This window comes from Ursus americanus, chromosome 15 (genome assembly GCF_024610735.1).
Source record: "Ursus americanus isolate L20-20 chromosome 15, mUrsAme1.1.p, whole genome shotgun sequence".
NCBI classification, from domain to species: Eukaryota; Metazoa; Chordata; class Mammalia; order Carnivora; family Ursidae; genus Ursus; species Ursus americanus.
In genome coordinates this window covers 40,655,198-40,673,985 of record NC_142141.1, presented here as the reverse complement: position 1 = coordinate 40,673,985, position 18,788 = coordinate 40,655,198, and the positions used below count along the sequence as shown (strand labels likewise).

The following is an 18,788-nucleotide window of genomic DNA, read 5'->3' as shown; positions in this document are numbered from 1 at the left end:
GGCCCGTTTCCTGGGACATTAAGTTCTCCTCTCATCTGCACTGCCTAGAGCTCATCAACTCTTCTGTTTCCCAACGGTTCGCCAAGTACCTTTGCTGCCTTCTAGACGTGGGTTCTCATTCTGGGATCTGATTTAGACCCGAGTTTCCCATTTTTCCTTATCAAAACAATGCATGTATATAATGTCAAAGTCAAATATCTCTATAAGGCTTATCAGTAGAAACAGCAGTCACTTGCCCCACCCTCCACCAACCTCAACTCCTGTGCCCCAAAGACGAGTGGTTTCAACATTTTGTGTGTATTCTTCAATACTGCAGGCTCTCTCCCTCACCGGTCCTCTGGCCTCCCTCCCCGCTCTGGATTGCTGCTTGTGAGGCCTGCCACACACCCATCATCCTGAAATCTCCTTTCTTCGTCCTACTGGGCACTGACTTTTGCCTCTTTCCCATGTGGCATCCCCTGTGTTCTAGACTCACATCTTCCTCTTTATTGGTTTCTGTTCTCTTTCTGGTAAAACACAACTTCTACAAGTTTCTGAGAAGGAGTACGTGGGAAATCAGTTTTTTAAGACCTCCCAAGTTTCTGTGTTTGATGGGCTATGAAGGTTGGAAATACTTTCCCCTCAGAATTTGGAGCACATTGCTCTTTAGGTTCACTATTGCCATTGAGATGTCTGTCCTTCTAATTCCTCGTGCTTTGAATGTAATTATTTCCCTCTCTCTGAAAGTTTTTAAGATTTTTTCCTTATTCTTTGTAATGTCCTTTCTCTCTGTAATGAAATTTCATTTTCATATATCTTGCTGCGAGGTTGTTTTTTTTCCCATCCATTTTACTTGGCTTTCAATACACCTTCTCAATCTGGAAATTCATGTCCTTTGGTTCTGAACAGTTTTCTGGAATTAAAAAAAAAATAATTTCCTCTTTTGGAACATCTATTTAGTTGGAAGGGGATCTTCATGGATTGAATTTCTAATTATTTTTTCTCTTCTTAAAAAAAAAATTGCTACTTCCTGGGAAATTTCCTTCTTTTATCTTCCAACCCATATACTGAATCTTTATGTCTGCCATCAAATTTCTAATTTCCAAGAGCTCTTTAAAAAATCTCTGAAATATTCTTTTTATAACCTCCTGTTCTCGTTTCACGGATGAAAAGCTTTCCAACTCTGCAGATCTCAATGACAGCTTCTTTGAAGTGTTCCTCTATTCCCTGCACAGTTTTTTTCCCTCAGATTTCCTCTTAGTTTTTGTTTTGTTTTTAAATCTCGTGCCTGTTAAAAAAAACTTTAATATCTAATGATCCTGGCCTGATCACTTAAAAGCTAACTGGAAGGTCTGCCTGTGGATGGGGCTTCTACCCAGGAATAAATAGCTCCTTCTTTCCAAGAAAGACACCTAGAACACTGTTCCGGAATCTAGAACAATGCCTGGCACACAGTAAACTTTCCATTCTTATTTGCCAAGCAATCGAATGATGTAGGATATTGCTAGGGCCCAGGTAGTAGCGAGTATTAGAAGCTCCCCAGGTGATTCGAGTGTGGGGCTGGCCCTGAGCACCTGTGCTGTAACAGGATTTTCGTGCTAAGCAGTTTCATTGGAGAACCCCCACATTCGGTAGAAGGTCGTTCCTCCCAGAGGAAACTGACCAGGTGAAGAGAAATCCCCGTCCCCGTCTCCGAGGGGACTCGGTTGGCTGTGGCATTCTGTGAGCCAGATTCAGGTAGGAGACCAGGACTCGAACGTTCAGTATGGAGACTTTCTTTTGTTTCCCTGTTTGTAAAGTGGCACCCCTACCCTCGGCTACCTTTGGCATCTGAGTCCAGAGTTGCTCTGATTTAGCAGAGCAAACCCGTCATGGAATGTAGGCAGTCACATGGGAGCTAGGACTAAGGAGATTATGGGGGTCTGACAGCTTCAGGCACAGGCTCTTAGCCAGCCCCCCTGCCTTCGGCACCCCTGTGGGGTGGCCCCATTTCCAGAGACTCTCTGTCTCTGGACTCTGTCTCTCAGACTCCACTTTCTCTCATCTGCTAAGTGAGTTACCACTGGACGGACCACTTCCCAGCTTCCAAGAATTTGTTGCAATCATTGCTTCTTCAGTTCTCTTTAAGAGTTTAGCAAACGCTTTCCCCTATGCTTAAAACAAATTCCTTTACTCTCATTTCAATCCATGTTTACTGGGGAGTGAGTCTGTCTGCCTCATGTCCCAGCTTTGCCCTGGAACCCTCCTCTCAGATCTTTCTGTATTTATCCCCCTATCTACCACAGGTGTCCACTTGGAACAGAAATGCAAATAGGCCACATTGTACAGTCATTTCAGCAATAATCATTAAAAAAGCCCAAGTCCTGGGGCACCTGGGTGGCTCAGTCCGTTAAGCATTTGCCTTCGGCTCAGGTCATGATCTTGGGGTCCTGGGATTGAGCCCTGCATTGGGCTCCCTGGTCAGCAGAGAGCCTGCTTCTCCCTCTCCCTCTGCTGCTCCCCCTGATTGTGTTTTTCTCTGTCAAATAAATAAAAATCTTTTTAAAAATAAATAAATACAGATGCCCAAGGCCTGAATAGGGTGGTTATTGGGCATTTTTACTAAATATGTTAACATCTTCTCCCTCAAGTCATTAACCCTGCTTCTTTGTATGTGTGGAGTATCTGGCAGAAGGCTTTTTTGAACGTGTTTGATGTGGCTTACCAGAATTCTATCTGTGAGAATAATGTGTACAGCATGTTAATTTTTTGAAGTATATTCCTGTTTGTTTCCTTTTTGGGACCCCAGAAGTCCATTGGGTGGTTTAATGGTCACGTGGACTCGGGAGCATCCATTTTCTGAGGTGTTTAACACATTCCGGTTGTGGTACCTCCAGTCCACACCCCAGAGACAAATGAAGGAAAGAGTATGTGGTCCAAGTCTGGGCAATGAGGTGTGAAGAAATGTCTCTCGTGGAGTGTCTAGGGTAGGCTTGCTCGTTATTAAGAAAAAGACATGAGCGAATGACCCCTTTGCTTCCTGAGTGCGTTGGTGTCTAGAACCACTGTAGGCATCTTGTCTCCAGCCTTAGGATGAAGTCAACACACAGGAGAGAGCAGATCCCAGAGTGTTCTCAAGAAGGTTTCTCTTGCAGGTCACATGATGTGAGATGATTAATTTCCTCCTTGTTCGAGCCATTTTGTTGGTTTTGTTTTTGTTTTGTTTAAAGTAATGTGGGTCTTGAAATCACGACCCTGAGGTCAAGACCTGAGCTGAGATCGAGTCAGACACTTAACCGACTGAGCCACCCAGGCGGCCCTAAAGCCATTTTGAATCAGGGTTTGGTACCATTTGCTGCCAGACTGATAGAGGTGAACATTTCTTTATGCATGGTCTCATTCCTAAGAGAGTAAAGGCAGATGGTGGGCTTACCTTCCTGAAGAGCTAAGCTGCCTGATTCTTTATTCTAGCTCCAAGTAGGATTCCTCTTTACTCTGTTTTCCAGGCAGATGAAATTATTAATGTTATTCTCTCTTCCAACTTCGAAAGAAGGAATAACTGTGGAGACATTCGGTGGGGGAAAAGAGGAGTCCTTGCTTGGGAGCTTGTTAGCTGATCCCAGTGAGAGAACATCCTCGGGCTGTCACAGAAGTGAAGACCATTCTTGAAACAACAAGGCAATGAAGAAACCCCACGCATCCCACCCTGTGAAAGGCCAAGCACTAGTTTTCATTCACTCCTGTGGTTTTGGAAGCTGGCAAGTCTTCCATACTTCCACACTTCCAAGGCACACTTGGCATTGTTGCCTCTGTCTTCCATCCTTTGTCTTTTCGGCATCCCAGACTTTGGGGAGCTTTGAAGATGAGATGAACTCTGGAAGTGCTCAGTGGTGTCAGTAAGACTGAACGCAGGACAAAGTAGACTGTCCGTAACTGTTTGCCCCAGTATGGCTCCAGTGGCAATGGCATACTCTCTTTATTTTTATGAATAGAGATTATATGAATAATCTCTTCCATTCCCAGTATAACGTTAGCCTGAAGAGAAGCCCTTAATTGTTCTTAGCATTATACCACCTTTTTCCCATTTGTATCTTTTACTAAACCTTGACTGTAAGGCTGGGAACTTCCTATTGTAATACAGCTAAGGTTTACTGAGCACTTACTACTTGTCTGGCTCTATCATAAGCTTTACATGTATGAGCTAATCTGATCCTCACAATGATCTCATGAAGAAGGTGCCATGAGTATCCCGTTTACAACAGAGATCACTTGAGGCACACGTATTTAAGGAAATTGCTCAAGGTTGTCCAGCTTTTCAGTGGTGGAGCAGAGATTCAAATGTTGGCAGTCTGGTTCTGTGTGCTGTGTAACAGATATGCTTTATACAATATATAATTCATCATTATACCCCAAACACCCTTACACCATCTGTAGTGTACAATAGGGATTCACATGTTACTGTGAATGAATAAACACAAGGCTTTTTCATGTCATTACAGACTCATTAATTTTAATGGCAGCATATTTCCCCAAGGACTCATAATTGTGTAACCATTTCCCCAGGATTAGACACTGTGGTAGTATGGGCTAGGATATCTGACACCGGGACTGTCCCGAGAAATCTCGATACATGATCATTAATTGGGAGGTGACTCCCAGAGACCTTTTCTAACCTCCTCTCCCTCCCTCATTATTCTCCCCACCCTCTGCCCCCCTTAGGAGCGATCCTAGTCCTCAGCCCATTCCAGATTCCCGTTGCCATCAATAGAAGCCTGAATAAAAGTAGGTGGTGTTATAGAGACTTTAACGCTTTGGAAACTTTTCTGAAGGTCCCTGTTAGAGGGTGAGCATCAGTTGGCAGGAAACTGCTATATGAAATGTGGATCCCTGAAATGTCGCCTGCCAAGTGCCGTTTTCCAGGTGGTTTCTCATAACCTGTCATTGTGCACTTTTGAATCCAGAGATAGTATATCTGATTCTTATTTGTTAAGACTGTTGGCTGACCTCTGGGATTCTTGTTTTAATTGCCAACTGATAGAAAACATAAATGGAAAAATGTGCTAGTATGCAGACTTTGGAGTTTGTTTTATCTTTGAAAATTGGGGGGCTTGTAGGGATAGAAGATTAAGGAAAACTTATGAGACAGTTTTATATGGTTAACGGGCTATCTTCTTAACAGTTTCACTTGTTAGGTCCTATGTAAACACCACATATCAAACAGTAGGAGCATTATGTAGAGGTTATTTGTAGTTAAAGAAGTTTGTTTTATAAACTAAATTATATCTGAGATATGTTAGAAGACCTTGATGTTTAAATTTAGATTAATCCTGGGGCACCTGGGTGGCTCAGTTGGTTAAGCATCTGCCTTTGGCTCAGGTCATGATCTGGGGGTCCTGTGATCAATCCGGCCCCATGGCGGCTCCCTGCTCAGCGAGGAGTCTGCTTCTCCCTCGCTCCTCCCTTCTGCTCATGTGTGCTCGTGCGTGCTCTCAAATTAATTAAAAAATCATTTAAATTTAGATTAATCCTACGGTGAAACCCTTTTGTAGAACAGATACTTTTTTTGAAAAGTCAAAGATACACTTGTTCCAAATATATCTCAAATGCATAGGCATGTGTGTATAACTTCTAAGAGTGTGCATGTATGCGTGGGTGTTGTCTTTCCTCCCCGGACCCCCTCATTCATTCTCTGCCTTCCTCTGCACCAGGAGGTTCATAGTGCTATGAACTACAGCATCTGGACTCCCTTGTCTTGTTTCTGGTTGGCTTCAGCCAATGGGAAGCACAGGCAGGGCAATCAGAAGGCAGGAGACAGTGTTGGGGTATTTATCCCCGTCATCACCGCTCCCTTGGTCTTGCAAAGATTCTGACTGTGCCTCATTTTTTCTAAGCTCTTGATGGGCAGCTCACTGTCAAGCCTCCAGTTTCACTGCTTCCTCTCACTGCCCTTCAGACCTAAAGGTGGTAATGGTTTCCCAGCTAGCTGGTGGCTAGCCCCTGGGTACTTTGTCCTGCCCACATCTCTCTAAGTAGTCCCTCCATAAAGTTCTCTCTCGTTAAACCCTTTGGAGTATGTCTTCTGTTTCCTGATGGTACCCTCATAATACAGTGTATGTTCATCTCTTTCTCATATAAAATCTTATCTTGTCTGGCTCTGAAATGCCAGTTTTACATTAGTATGTCTGAATTTGAATTGTAGCTTGTCCTGTCTAAGAATTGTCCTTTTATCCTTGTGTCTTATCTTTTCTGTTAGATCACTAGTCCTGGGGAGTGAGGCAAGGGTGTGAATTATTCCGCTCCCTACAACCTCTAGTATGTTGTTTTATGTACAGAGGTCACAACAATAGGCAACTCAAAGTAAAATAACCCATAAGAGTACGTGTATGTATATGGTGTACACATGGCATAATATATCTGTGACTATTGGGTTTTTTTAAATAACCTTTATTTGTATCCTTATCAGCATTGGTTCATTCATTTATACAAGAAACAGTTATGAAGGGCCAGTTCTAGGCAACACATTATGCTCAGTATTCACATGGGCTCCTCAGAGTTCATGAAGGGTCGTAACGGGGTTTCATGAAGAACTGAAACAGAATTTTCAGGCAGGAAGGAATCTGAGAGCATATCTGCCCTGGTTTAATCATTTTCAGGTGAAGCACGGGCTGAGCGGGCCGTGCTTTGCTCTGGAGCACAGGTAGAAGGTGGTGTAGTGACCAGAGCTTGGTGCCCTGACTGTCTCCGCGGGGGCTTCTTTCCCTCCTGTCCCGCCGCCTGCTCATCTCCTAGGTGCTTTCTGGCAAAAGGAGCCTCCGTAAGGTATCCTTTAGAAAGCCTCTCTGCTGCCCCTTATTGCTTCTCTCTGTGTTGCAAATGCAAACCAGATAGTCATGCTCTGAGCTCATGAAAGTGCCTAATAGGAGGCAGACGGTGGGTTCTAACCCAGGCTCCAGCGTTAGCCCCACGTTTAGACAGCTGGGGGAATATTCAAACCAACCTACAGCCACTCTAGGACATCTCCCTTCACCAGCTATAAACTCTGGAGCAACATTTTATGTGGGGGTATGAGGTGTTGGGGTTGGGCTGAGAGTGAGATACGTTCTGCAGTTCCCTGAGCCAGAGTCTCGGGCCTCATCTGTAGAAGATGCAATCTCCAAGTCAGGCCTGGGCTGCTCACAGACCTGGTCCCTGGAGGGCCTTTCCTGACTGGCACTTTTCCTGTGATGATGGCCCTTTATCAGTCCACTTAGCACAAGGACCAGAGTACAGGTATTCCCTACAAAACCAAAAACCTTTGGCTCCATTATATTCACCTTAAAGTTGGTTTAAGATGGACAAGAAAAAGCCTTTCCTTAACAGAAACAAAGCAGATTGGCCTAGGTCTGTATGTGATGATAAGATGTTACATTCTTCCACACATGCAGGTCCGCTGGGAGGGGGCTGACAAATTGTTAGTACTCACCTGTAAGACTTGAGCTCAAGATTAGGGAAAGAGAAGGCAGGATCGTGTCTTTACTGAGTCCTGCTGTTAATCAGGCTTTGTGCTGGGGCCTTTTTTAACTAAAGGATCTCACACCCAGACAAGCTAAGTGTTATATGCCCATTTTGCAGATCTGGCCACTAAGGCTCAGTAGGGCCGTGATATACTCAGAATTATGTAGCTAGTGTAAAGTGATATATCACCTTCTCGGTTCGGACTCCCCAGATAAACCTTGTCAGTAAGTAGTGCCATTCCAAGCTCAGCTGGCCCACATTCATGCCAAGTGATGCTGGGCAGTTAGCTAGCTTCTCTGCGTTGGTTTTCTCAGCTGTCAAGTGGGAATGAGGTGCGTCACCCCCTCCCGTAGTGGTGACAGCAGAGACACTGTGCACCTAAAGTGTTCATCACTGTGTCGGGCACATAAGCCTTTAATGAAATTGAGCTCCTAGCCCCTGGAGCTGGGTTTGCTGCTTCTCTTTTCTAGACATGCTTTGTCAACTGTCAGCTGTTCACTTCCCAGAGTTGTTTCCTTCGCCATAAAATGAGGCTTGGGGTAAAGGTCAGTTTCTTAATGGAGAAAAACGTGAGAAGAACAAGGCAAACCCCCGTCTTTCATGTTATAACTATCAAGCTTCCAAAAGTGTGCGGTCTGTGTGTTACTTCAGGATGTAACCCACTCACGTCTACTGTGAGGATGTGGACTCGGTCAGCTGCCCTGGACGTGGCTTGGTGAGTCCAGCCAAATTCCAGCAACACTTCCTCAGTTCCTGCCACTCAGGTTTTCCTCTCTTTCATTACTCACGGTCCCTGTTGTGAAGAGAAACTCCATTTATTGTTTTCATTTACATTATACACAATACTCTCTGAATATTACTTCACTTCTGGTCACCAAATGTATGTGTGTGTGTGTGTGTGTAGGGGGGAAAGGTTTCCCCACACCAAACAATGCTGGGACACCAGCTGGGTGTCCTCCAATTCAGTCTAATTCGGACACTGTCTACCTGCAGAGATGGTCAGACCCCACAGGTTAAGGGCTCAAGTCCCACAGGACTGTCCCCCTCTCCTCCCTACAAGGCACGCTCCAACTGAAAGTCCCAATTGTCACTTGTGCTTCTGACCAACTGACTATAAATAGGGTCCCATGACCCCTCCTGTTAGTTTCTACTGTTAATTGGGTTTGATGAATTTGCTAGAGCAGCTCACAAAACTCAGGGCAATAGTTTACTTAACCAGATTACTGGTTTATTATAAAAGAATGTAACCCAGGAACAGTCCTCTGGAAGATACATAGGGAAGGACATAGGGAAGGAGGCTCGGAAGCTCTCTGAACCCCATCCGTTTGGGTTTTTATGGAGACTTTGTTACGTAGACATGCTTGATTAAATCATTGGCCATTGGTGATTAGATCTCCAGCCCCTCACTTCTCCCTGGAGGTAGGGAAGTGGGATTGAAAGCTTCAGCCATCTAACCTGAGTCTGGGTCCCCTGGCAACCAGGCCCCATCCTTAAGGACTTTCTGGAAGTCACCACATTATCATAAATTCAGATGCGATTGAAAGGGCCTTTTTATGAGTAACAAAAGACACTTATTTCACCTTTATTGCTCTGGAACTATTTCAGAAACTAAATACTATGAGGAAAGATGCCCCTATGGCTGTTATATAGGGAATTACAAGGGGTTTAGAAGCTCTGTGCCAGGAACAGTGAACAAAGACCAAACATTATGTCTTATAATTAATCACAATATCACACTGTTGCTGTATATGCATCATTATTATTGCCCTCTTTTCTCCTCCCCCACCCCCCCCCCAACTGAAATTTAAGGGCTGCAGTTAACACCTTGACAGCTTAGAGTGTTTTCCATTGTTCTTTTCCACTTTGGTCACTAACAGGCAGGGGCCCAGTGAAGCTCCTAAGGTATTTAGGCCCTTCCCTAGAATGTTCTAGAAAGTTCTCCCCATCTCTGGCTTTCTTTGCCATTGGTAAGGCTTTTTAGCAGTGTTAGAATGGAGCTCAGAGTCTTGCTGCTAGAGCATCTGAGGGAGGAGAGAGGGTGGATCTCACCTCCTTCAGAAGGTAATGATGGGATCTGGGAAGACTCCTGACCATACAGCTGCCCAGGAGTCTCCCCGTCGCACATAGTCTCCTGCTACCCTTAAAATCATCACACCACAACTGTATATACTGTTTGTAAAAGAAGAAAGACTGAAGACAGAAAGGCAGTAGCCCTCCCAGCCCGGCCTGTGTGGCAGCCGCCATCTATCCTGTGGGGGAGGCACCTGATTCTGGATCCTCTAAACCAGGCATTTTGGATTCCCCTGGAATCCCCCAATTCTGCCCTGAGGAAGTCCACTTATGATTCCGTACCATGTTGCCATGGCTGCCTGCTGAGGAGAAAAGGCAGACCTGAGGAGATGTGGGAAGTGAAGTTACACAATTTATGTCATATCCCCAAATGGAAGGCATGGTTCCCTCACCCCTCAAAGAGTTATGAACAGAGATGAGAGAGTCGGCTTAAATTGGAATCTATACGTTTTCTCCTGCTGGGGGAGGGTCTCGCAATTATTTTATTTTGAACATCAAAGTACTATTAGGAAACACACATTAGCCTGAAATGACCTTTGTCAATGCTGGTTTTAGATGCTTATAGAGGTCAACTGAGGAAATCGTATTAAAAAAAAATCTAGTAATACTTCTGGGCATCTGACCTCACAATAACAAGTGTTGGATTTCTTTGTAAACAAGACTTTTAAAGACCATTTAAAAATGGAACACGTTAAGGACCTTATCCAAATAACTGGAAATGAAGAAGACAGTGGAAAACTCAGAAGTAGCCATGTTCACAGGACAGATGTAAGAATGCCGGTGCCGGTGCAGACTTTGAATCAATGTTTTTCTAAGGTGTGAGGAAACCAGAAATATTTCTAAATTAGCAGTAACTTATATGATTACATAATATCTGCATATATATTTATGTACATACAATTATGTATATTGCAATATTAATATCTTAAATAGCTTAGGGTAAATATTGTAAATGTTCTGTTTTTAACATCGTAGATGAAATGTCTACCTTTACATCATTTACGTTTATCTAACCAAATCCCCCCCTCCGATATTTTAAGTGTCTTCTGATTGGGACAGTAAGGATCACTTACGTTTGAGTCATCTTTGTCCAGCTGAGATGTCTTTTGTTCCCCAACTCTATAGGAAATGCACACTGATGTCAAGAAGTATTTTTATAATATATATTATGTTTTGTCACCTTGAATCATTGCTTCAATAGTTCCATTCTTGTTTTTACTTAAACTCTCTTGGTTTGCAAATGCCAAAACAAAACACAGTGAACAGAAATGCAGAAGATTAAATTGGCTCAAATTTTAATATTGTCTCTAAAATCAGTAAGGGATTTAAACTGGGAAAGGAGTACTAGCTTATACTTAGGGGTCCTTCTATCTAGACATGTGGCATGTGGAGATGCATGGAGCAGACGAAGACGAGTGCAGGCTGTTGTAGAAAGCTAGAGCCCGTGACACTGTTGATGACCGTGTGTGCAGAGCTGAGAGCCCGTCTGTGGAGAAGTGGCCTACAGAGCACAGCCAATCTTGGGCAGCCTGTCTGTTGGTAGTTTTGGTGAAACAAACAAGAATTTCCCTCATGAAGAATCACGGGCACAGGAAGAACAGACTTCACTCCTCTGGCCCTTTTTGATTCTCCACATGGGAGTATGAATGTGTATCTTCCCCACAGCGTATCTGGCCAACAAGTAATCACAGGCCAATAGGGAAATTTCCACTCAGAGAAAACACATCACCAACCAGAAGCCACCTTACAAAGAACTTTATCTTCTCATGAGATAGATTTTTCTAGAAAGTAAATACACTGTGTTTAATTCCCATATGTCAGTGTTAACTGGTGTATCATAGTCCCACCCCTCCCCCAAAGCAGGCTTTTCTCCCCTTTGACATGTTACAGGAATTGGGGACCATTTCAGTTGCTGAGAAACCATGGTTGCCTCAAAACTTGCAACGTTGGTATTAGTCAGGTTCTCCAGAGAAACAGAATGGAAAGGAGTGATATATGTATATGGTGGGGGAGGGGGTTATTTTAAGAAGTTGGCTCATGTGATTGTAGGGACTGGCAAGTCTGAAATCTGTAGGGCAAGCCAACAGGCTGAAAATTCAGGCAGGGTTTCCATGGTACAGTCTTGAGAATAATCTCTTCTCCTTTAGGAAACCTCAATTGGATGAGGCCCACCCACCTTATGGAGAGTAATCTGCTTCATGAAAAGTTTACTGATTGAAATGTTGATCACATCTAAAAAATATATATATATCTTCACAGCAACATCCAGACTGGTGTTGGACCAAACATCTGGGTACCACAGTTACCCACGTTGATACATAAATTAACCATCACAGTTGGAATCAGTAACTGCATTTATGTGTGCCCTATTTATATACTGTATTTTGAAGTAAGAATAAGATTATAGATAATCCAGAAAATACTCTGTGGGTTGATGGGGAAGTTTATGAAGAAAATCTAGATTTAACATTTAAGTTTTGAGAATTCTTTCTAAAAAAACTTAAAAGAGAACATGCAAAAATAATCCAGCGAACACCCATCCATAGTCCTGCCACTCAGATTTAACAACTATTACTAGTCTTTTGCCTTATTTGCTTTTAGGGTTTTAACAAAATACTAGTTACAACTAAAGCTCCTTTTGCCCCTCCCCATATTTCCTTCCAGTTTAATACATATCCTTCCAGACTAAGTTTTAGATATTTAAATACTATAATTTATACATAAACATATGCATCTTAATGTGTGTTTTAATGGACATAAATGGTATCATATTGCAACTTGCTTTTTATACTCTAGTTTTTGAGAACTGGCCAGGGTAATAGAGCCATTCATTTTAACTGCCTTTTTCTGTTTTAAAAAAATTCTCGGGGTACCTGGGTAGCTCATTTGGGTAAGTGGCTGATCCTTGGTTTTGGCTCAGGTCATGATCTCATGAGTCACGAGTTAAGAGCCCCACATCTGGCTCTATAAGGGGGGAGTCAGCTTGAAGATTCTCTCCCTTTGCCCCTCCTCGCACTCATGTTTTCTCTCTCTCTCTCGAATCTTCAAAAAAAATCTCTACCTCTCCTATGTTTCTCATCGAGTAATTTTTCATATTTAGGTGGGCGGTTTTTGGCTTTCATGTGGGAAATATATGATTTGATCATAAAGTCTAAAGAGAAAAACAAATTTAAGATGGATTAAAAATAAATTTCAAATGGATTACAAGTCTAGCACAGTGATTAGTATACCCCCATTTCACATATATCGTACCATCCCTAAAAATAGTGCGTATAGGTAGGTCAGTTTCAGGGCTCTTTATTTCATTCTGATACTTCGTCTATTCCTACGTCAGTATCACATTGTCTTAATTACTGTAGTACTTTTTAAGGCAGCCCGTCCTCTTTGTACTTTTTCAAAATTGTCATAGTTATTCTCAGTTCTGGACTCTCCCATGTAAATATTAAGATATTTTTAAAGTTTCTTAAAAATTCTTATTGAGATCTTATTAGAATTTCACTGAAATTATTGATTAATTGGGAAACACTGACTTCTTTAAAATGTCTTTTTCCATAAACAAGGTTTATCACTCCATTAATCCAAATCATCTTCTATATCATTCACTGAAGTTTTATAATTTCTTACTAATGTTGCTTTTATATTTATCTCTCTATATAGTTTGTCTTGCTATGGAAGCCAACTTTTTTTTTTCCCATATTACATTCTCTATTTGGTTACTGCTGGCATAAATGAATGCTACTGATCTTTGGATTTGGGTTTTTGTTCTTAGCAATCTTGCAGCATGTCCTATTCTAATTGTTTAGAGATTGGCCTTGATAATTAAATATAAACTGACTACAGGTCTTTACTACCATTCGGAATTATAAATTTTGTAATTACATTGTCCACTACTGAGCACAACGAATGCAAAGGACCTTGACTCTGGATTTGGGCTTGGTGTCAGGGGACATAAAGGTGAAAACGGACAATGGACCACCAGTGCCAGGTGCTGACCAGGAACAGCCTCAAATTCAATTCTTAAAAAATTTTAACATAAATGCAGTTTTTCAGACTGCGGAGCTCTGAAGCCAGACTGCCCAGTTCCTTGTATCATCACATCCGAATGGTGTTGGAAGCTCTCTGTGCCTCAGATTTCTTTGAAATGGAGGTAACAGTAGTATCTGTCTACTCATGGTGGATTGTGCGGTGGTCCTGAGTTACGGCATATACCTGGCCTAGTTTAAGCTTTCAGTAAGCGGTGACTATTACTATGAGATATCTTTACTGAATTTTTTATCTTCGGGTATTTTGAAATCTTTCAGATGTATAGCATAGGACTGGTATTAGTTTAGACTTAGTGCTTTATCAGAATGTTGACCTTTTCTCCTTCATAACTTGCTTCAAAATGCTTTGCTGTGTTCACTGTAATCCTGTCACTTCCAGTAAGATCAGACCTCGTACCATAGTGCAGGTCTCCAGGCTCCTCCTCTATTTGCTGGAAATGCTCTCTGGCCCACGCCTCCCACAGTGGCCTTTCTTCTTGGTCCCACATGACTAACTCCATTCCTTCTCAGTGTCTCCATCACCCACCCTGGCTTCCTAGACTTTTGCTCTAAAGCACTGTTCTTCCCTTCATCAGACCCTCAGAAGAACACAGGCAGTCTGGAAACTCTGGATGGCATTGCTTGCTGTACGACTCCTGGGCCTCCCGCGGCTGAATGGCCTCAGCTTATTTGAGAATTTGATAGAAAGTAGCCAACCCAGTGTTTCAATATCTGCTTTTGTACACCCTGCCGTTGGCTGCTTGCCACCGTAGAGTGGTGGCCCTGTGGCGTGATGAAGGTGGATACTAGTTGGACTATGACGTTGACGTGGTATTCACTGGGGGTGGCCACCCATTTATACTCTAAGTCCCGTCAGTGCTGGAGAGCTTGGGTGGGTGCTCAGAGTTGAAATTGCTCCTTAAGTATGACCCGCCAAGTTGTTTTGCACTCTGTTTTTTTTTTTTTTGAGAACAGAGGCTGTGGTTGAGAGCAACTCTAGTCATTCTGAGAACTTTCTTCTGAGTCTCCTCTTAGCAGGAGACGAAGAGCATCCAGTGTTAAGAATAGTCAAATCAGGGGCGCCTGGGTGGCGCAGTCGTTAAGCATCTGCCTTTGGCTCAGGGCGTGATCCCGGCGTTATGGGATCGAGCCCCACATCAGGCTCCTCCACTGGGAGCCTGCTTCTTCCTCTCCCACTCCCCCTGCTTGTGTTCCCTCTCTTGCTGGCTGTCTCTCTCTCCATCAGATAAATAAATAAAATCTTAAAAAAAAATAGTCAAATCAGTTTTAGCAAGAGGCCAATCTGGTTGATGTTTCATGCCTGTTGGTTGTCTCCTTCACTCCCCACCTCTGCAACATGCAGAGATTCAGAGATCTCTAAGGGTTGGGGATTTTATTTCTTCTCAAAGCAGATTTTAAATGTGTTTCTGCTCAGCACTTCTCTGTCCTCAGTTATTGTTAAATATAGAAAATCTTGGGGGTTTTTCTGAGATGAAAAGTGGGGGTGCCTTCAGTGACCAGGCTGATCTGGGTGTGATCTGGATCTGATGTTGACTCTGCTAACAGTGGGCTTCTGAGACTACTCACACTTTCTCCAGCAACGTCTGACTTTAAAAGACCAGAGTAAGGTGGGCATTTTCATTTATGATTTGTACTAAGATCCATGAAGGTTTGTCCTGCTTTGGCCAACATGAAGACACAGATTTCTGCATTATGATTTCCGTCTTTTAGGATGCGTCACAATTCTACAACACGCTTTACAATCGCCCGTGTCTCAACATTCCGCTCCACGATGCATTCATCACTGCTTCATGACCACTTCTGTGAACGGGTAGGAGGCAAACATGTTCAAAATTCAATGAACAGAATGTTTGTTCCTTTTTGCTTTTCCAGAGTGGCTTTAGCCAGTGCTCTCATTGGCAGAGATCCGAATTTGATCTGTAGAAACCCTATTTTGATTGGCTATAGGGCATTTATAACCCCATAGCTAAATACCAATGTATGAAATGGTTATTGTTCCCTGGAGGGGTGGGTCTGGGCCAGAACACATTCTTTGTGATTGCCTGGGAAGCAGATGGGTGTAAATGTCCCTACAGCCAAGTCAAGTAAACAGGAGCTCCAGTAACCTCAGACACAGAGATAGAAAGGTAGCCCTCTGGCTATGGCCTGGGACTGAGATTTCTAATCAGCCGGCTGGCATTTAACTGAAGGCGCTCAGTCAATCTTCCCCTCTGTGGTCTAGGGAGTTCTAAGACCTACATCTAATATTTGCCATTACGATTGGATTTGACTTGCTTTGTAAATTGGGGTTATTCTCCCAAGAATGTACTTTTAATAATGCTGGCTCATCTCATCCCAGTTCCTCATATTCAGTAGTGTTTAGTCTGCTCTCTCCCCTCATCCTGGGATGCAAAAACCCATCCTCAATGTTGACAGCTCTGCAGACCTGATAACTGGTAAAACGAACAACAGTGATTCCAGGTGTGTGGCGTTGCTAAGCAACTTACATTCGTTGACACTACACCTGAAAACTTAAGAGGTTCAGGCCCTGTTACTGTGTCCGCTTTACAGATGAGGAACCTGAAACCTGGGTCCTAAAATTGCTTAACCTCCTCCAGTTCCCACAGTCGGTAATTGGTACGGCAGCAGGTGAGAGAAAGACCTCGGACTGAAACAGCTCACTCCATCTGCACGAGGCTCGCGAAAGGGGCCTTCAAGGGCTCAATGTCCTGAAAAACAGGCAATACAACCAGAAGCCCAAAGAATTCCATGAACAGGGAGGAGGAGGATCGTGGTCATATATATGTTCTCAGCAGAACTGCTCTCAGTTATTCCACTGGGATGTTCGTGACCCTGATAGTCCTTCTTACATCCCACTTTCTAGGCCGTCTGCTAATGGATGGCTGTTGTAGCAGAGGTTACATTGATAAATGCAGCTGAAATTTCTTAGAAGAGCAAATTGGATCACTTTCTGCTTGTTTTTTAGCTATAGTGAATGGTTTCGGAGGTAAAAATGTATTGAGACCTATCGTTTGACAGGCCTGGTTCTGGGTCTTCCAGATCCAGGAGAGAAGGACAGACAGGATTCCTTGCTCTCATTTAGCTTATATTCTAATGGGGAGAAATAGGAAGTTGACGCAGGAGTACGTAACTGGAAAGCAATGGTAAATGTCTTTTTAAGTTGAGTTTCTGAGTGAAATTATCTGTTTATTTTATTAGCATCTTAACTTCCTTTTTCTTTGATGGGAGAAAAGTACATGACTCAGATGCCAAATAGCTGAGTTTTGTTGTCAGATCAGAATGGAATGAACCTAGACTCTATCCTTTAAAGACTGCACTGGGTTCATAGGACCAGAATGGACATCTTAGTTCTGGTCTTATTTCTGGTACGAGGCCCGGAGCTCCTCCCTCTAGCAGCCCTTATCCTGCATTTCTTCATTTGCTACGTGAGGGGGTTGGACTGAATCTGCGGTTTCCATCTCTGCTCTTGGAAGCTCTGAGGAGTTCCTCAAAATCAGTGTGGGAGAGTTGGTGGGACCTTAAGAGCCTGGTCCATCCTCAGCCAGAGCAGTTTTGCTGTTGCCGGTTTTTGTTATTGGGGGTTCCCCTGGATTGGAGAAAGGAATCTATTGCTAAAAAGAATAATTTGGAAGCCACTGTATTGTGCATTGGAAGCCACCCTGTTTGTGGGAAAATTCCATGAACAAAGTTTTAAAAAGACTGAGATGTGTGAAACATATAGAATAGATGATGGATTGTCAGAATATGTAAAAACCTATAAGTAAGGAGGGGAGGGGAAGCAAATGACCCAAAAGAACATGGGCAGAGAAATGGCAAATCACAGAAAAGAAAATGGAGATCACCAATAAACGTAAGACAAAATGCTTAATCTCTCAAGCAATCACGGAAATGCAATTTAAAGCAGTGGGGTTTTTTTCTAATACTGCCCACCATCCAGTCTGGATCACGTCAGGCTTAAGGTGAGGCTTAGGCAAAAATTAAGAGACGATAGAATCAGGTGTGGGTAAGTTAGGGCAATGAGCCTTCTCATACCACCAGTGGGAGGAAGCCTGCCACAGGCATTTTGTCAGTGTCAAAGTTGCATCTGTGCTTTGACCCAGTGATTTCACATTTAGAGTTGTATTCTAGCAAAATACTTGCATCTGAACATATATTCACTCCAGAAGTGTTTGAAAGGCGGGGTGTGTGTGTGAAGAGTAAACATTAGTGTAAGAATGAATAAATACAGTAAATCTGCATTGTATAGAACTATATGGCAGTTTCAGAGAATGAAGTGTGGGTCTCTTTGTGTAGATAGAACGAACTCTAAAACATCGTTAAATGGAGAGAAAAGCACAGTGTAGAAGGGTAAGTACAATATGTAGCCGATTAAGTAAAGCAATATATTTTTTTTCCTATTTGAATATAACAGTATGTAAATACTGCATCCAGAAGGTCTAGATGAGAAACAGAAAACAGTGGTTATTTTGGGGAAGGAGAGTGGAATTAAGGAGGAAATTAAGGCTTAGCTATATAGAGTTTGGGGAAAATGTAGAAGGTATGTATCCATACAGACCTTAAGCAATGAACACGTTTGTTTAAAGCCTGCACTGTACTAGAGGCCCTCTAAGACGGGTAGCAGTTCGGAGGTGTGGCTCGGTGTGGCTTGCCCTGCCCTTGCCGAGTTGTTGATGTGCCTCCAGTGGGCCTCTTCCTTCCCTGCCCCTCCTTCTTCCTCCCAGCCTGCTGAGCCCGTTGCCCTGACTCCCTTCCTCTCTCCTCCCGCGTTGAGGATCTGCCAGCTGAAGAAATTCCTCCCTTGGCCCTTTCACCCTTCTAAGAACTGTGGGCTGGCAGAGGACCAGCAAACTCCCTGCAGGGAACTGCTTCTGTGAAGGATGCTGTGAAGCGTGGGCCCTCCGCCATGTCTCGGGACCTTCGCCACATCCCTGGCCCTCCCACCCAGGGTGGAATTCAATTCTTGCATTTAGGACCAAGGGACTCCCCACGCCAAGCCTAGAAGTACTAATGCTTCAAGTAGCTTCTGTCAAAGTCTTTGAATGTCTACTGGGTTCAAGACTTTGTGCCAGGCTGTAGGCTTCTGAGTTCTTGGATGGGCATATCCTTTCTGTGCCTAGTTGCTAAAACTCTGACATGAGCTGGACTCATTCTTACTTTGGACTGCTATTGACCACTGATATGTTCTGGAAATCCTACAAGCCTGTTGGAGAACGGATGCTTTCA

At 43.3% G+C, this 18,788-nt stretch overlaps 1 protein-coding gene across 5 annotated transcripts in view; it reads left to right on the top strand.

Annotated features, from left to right (window-relative positions):
• The window catches only part of PDZD2 (PDZ domain containing 2), a 379,689-nt gene that overhangs the window by 206,774 nt on the left and 154,127 nt on the right, over positions 1 to 18,788 (top strand). The window contains exon 2 of one of the 5 annotated variants that reach the window (XM_087867953.1): positions 15,276 to 15,375. The exons of the other annotated variants lie outside the window; for them this stretch is intronic. Coding sequence (XP_087724079.1) covers positions 15,356 to 15,375 — 20 coding nt within the window. The 5' untranslated portion in view covers positions 15,276 to 15,355. The remainder of the gene's footprint in view (positions 1 to 15,275; positions 15,376 to 18,788) is intronic. 5 annotated transcript variants of the gene reach the window in all.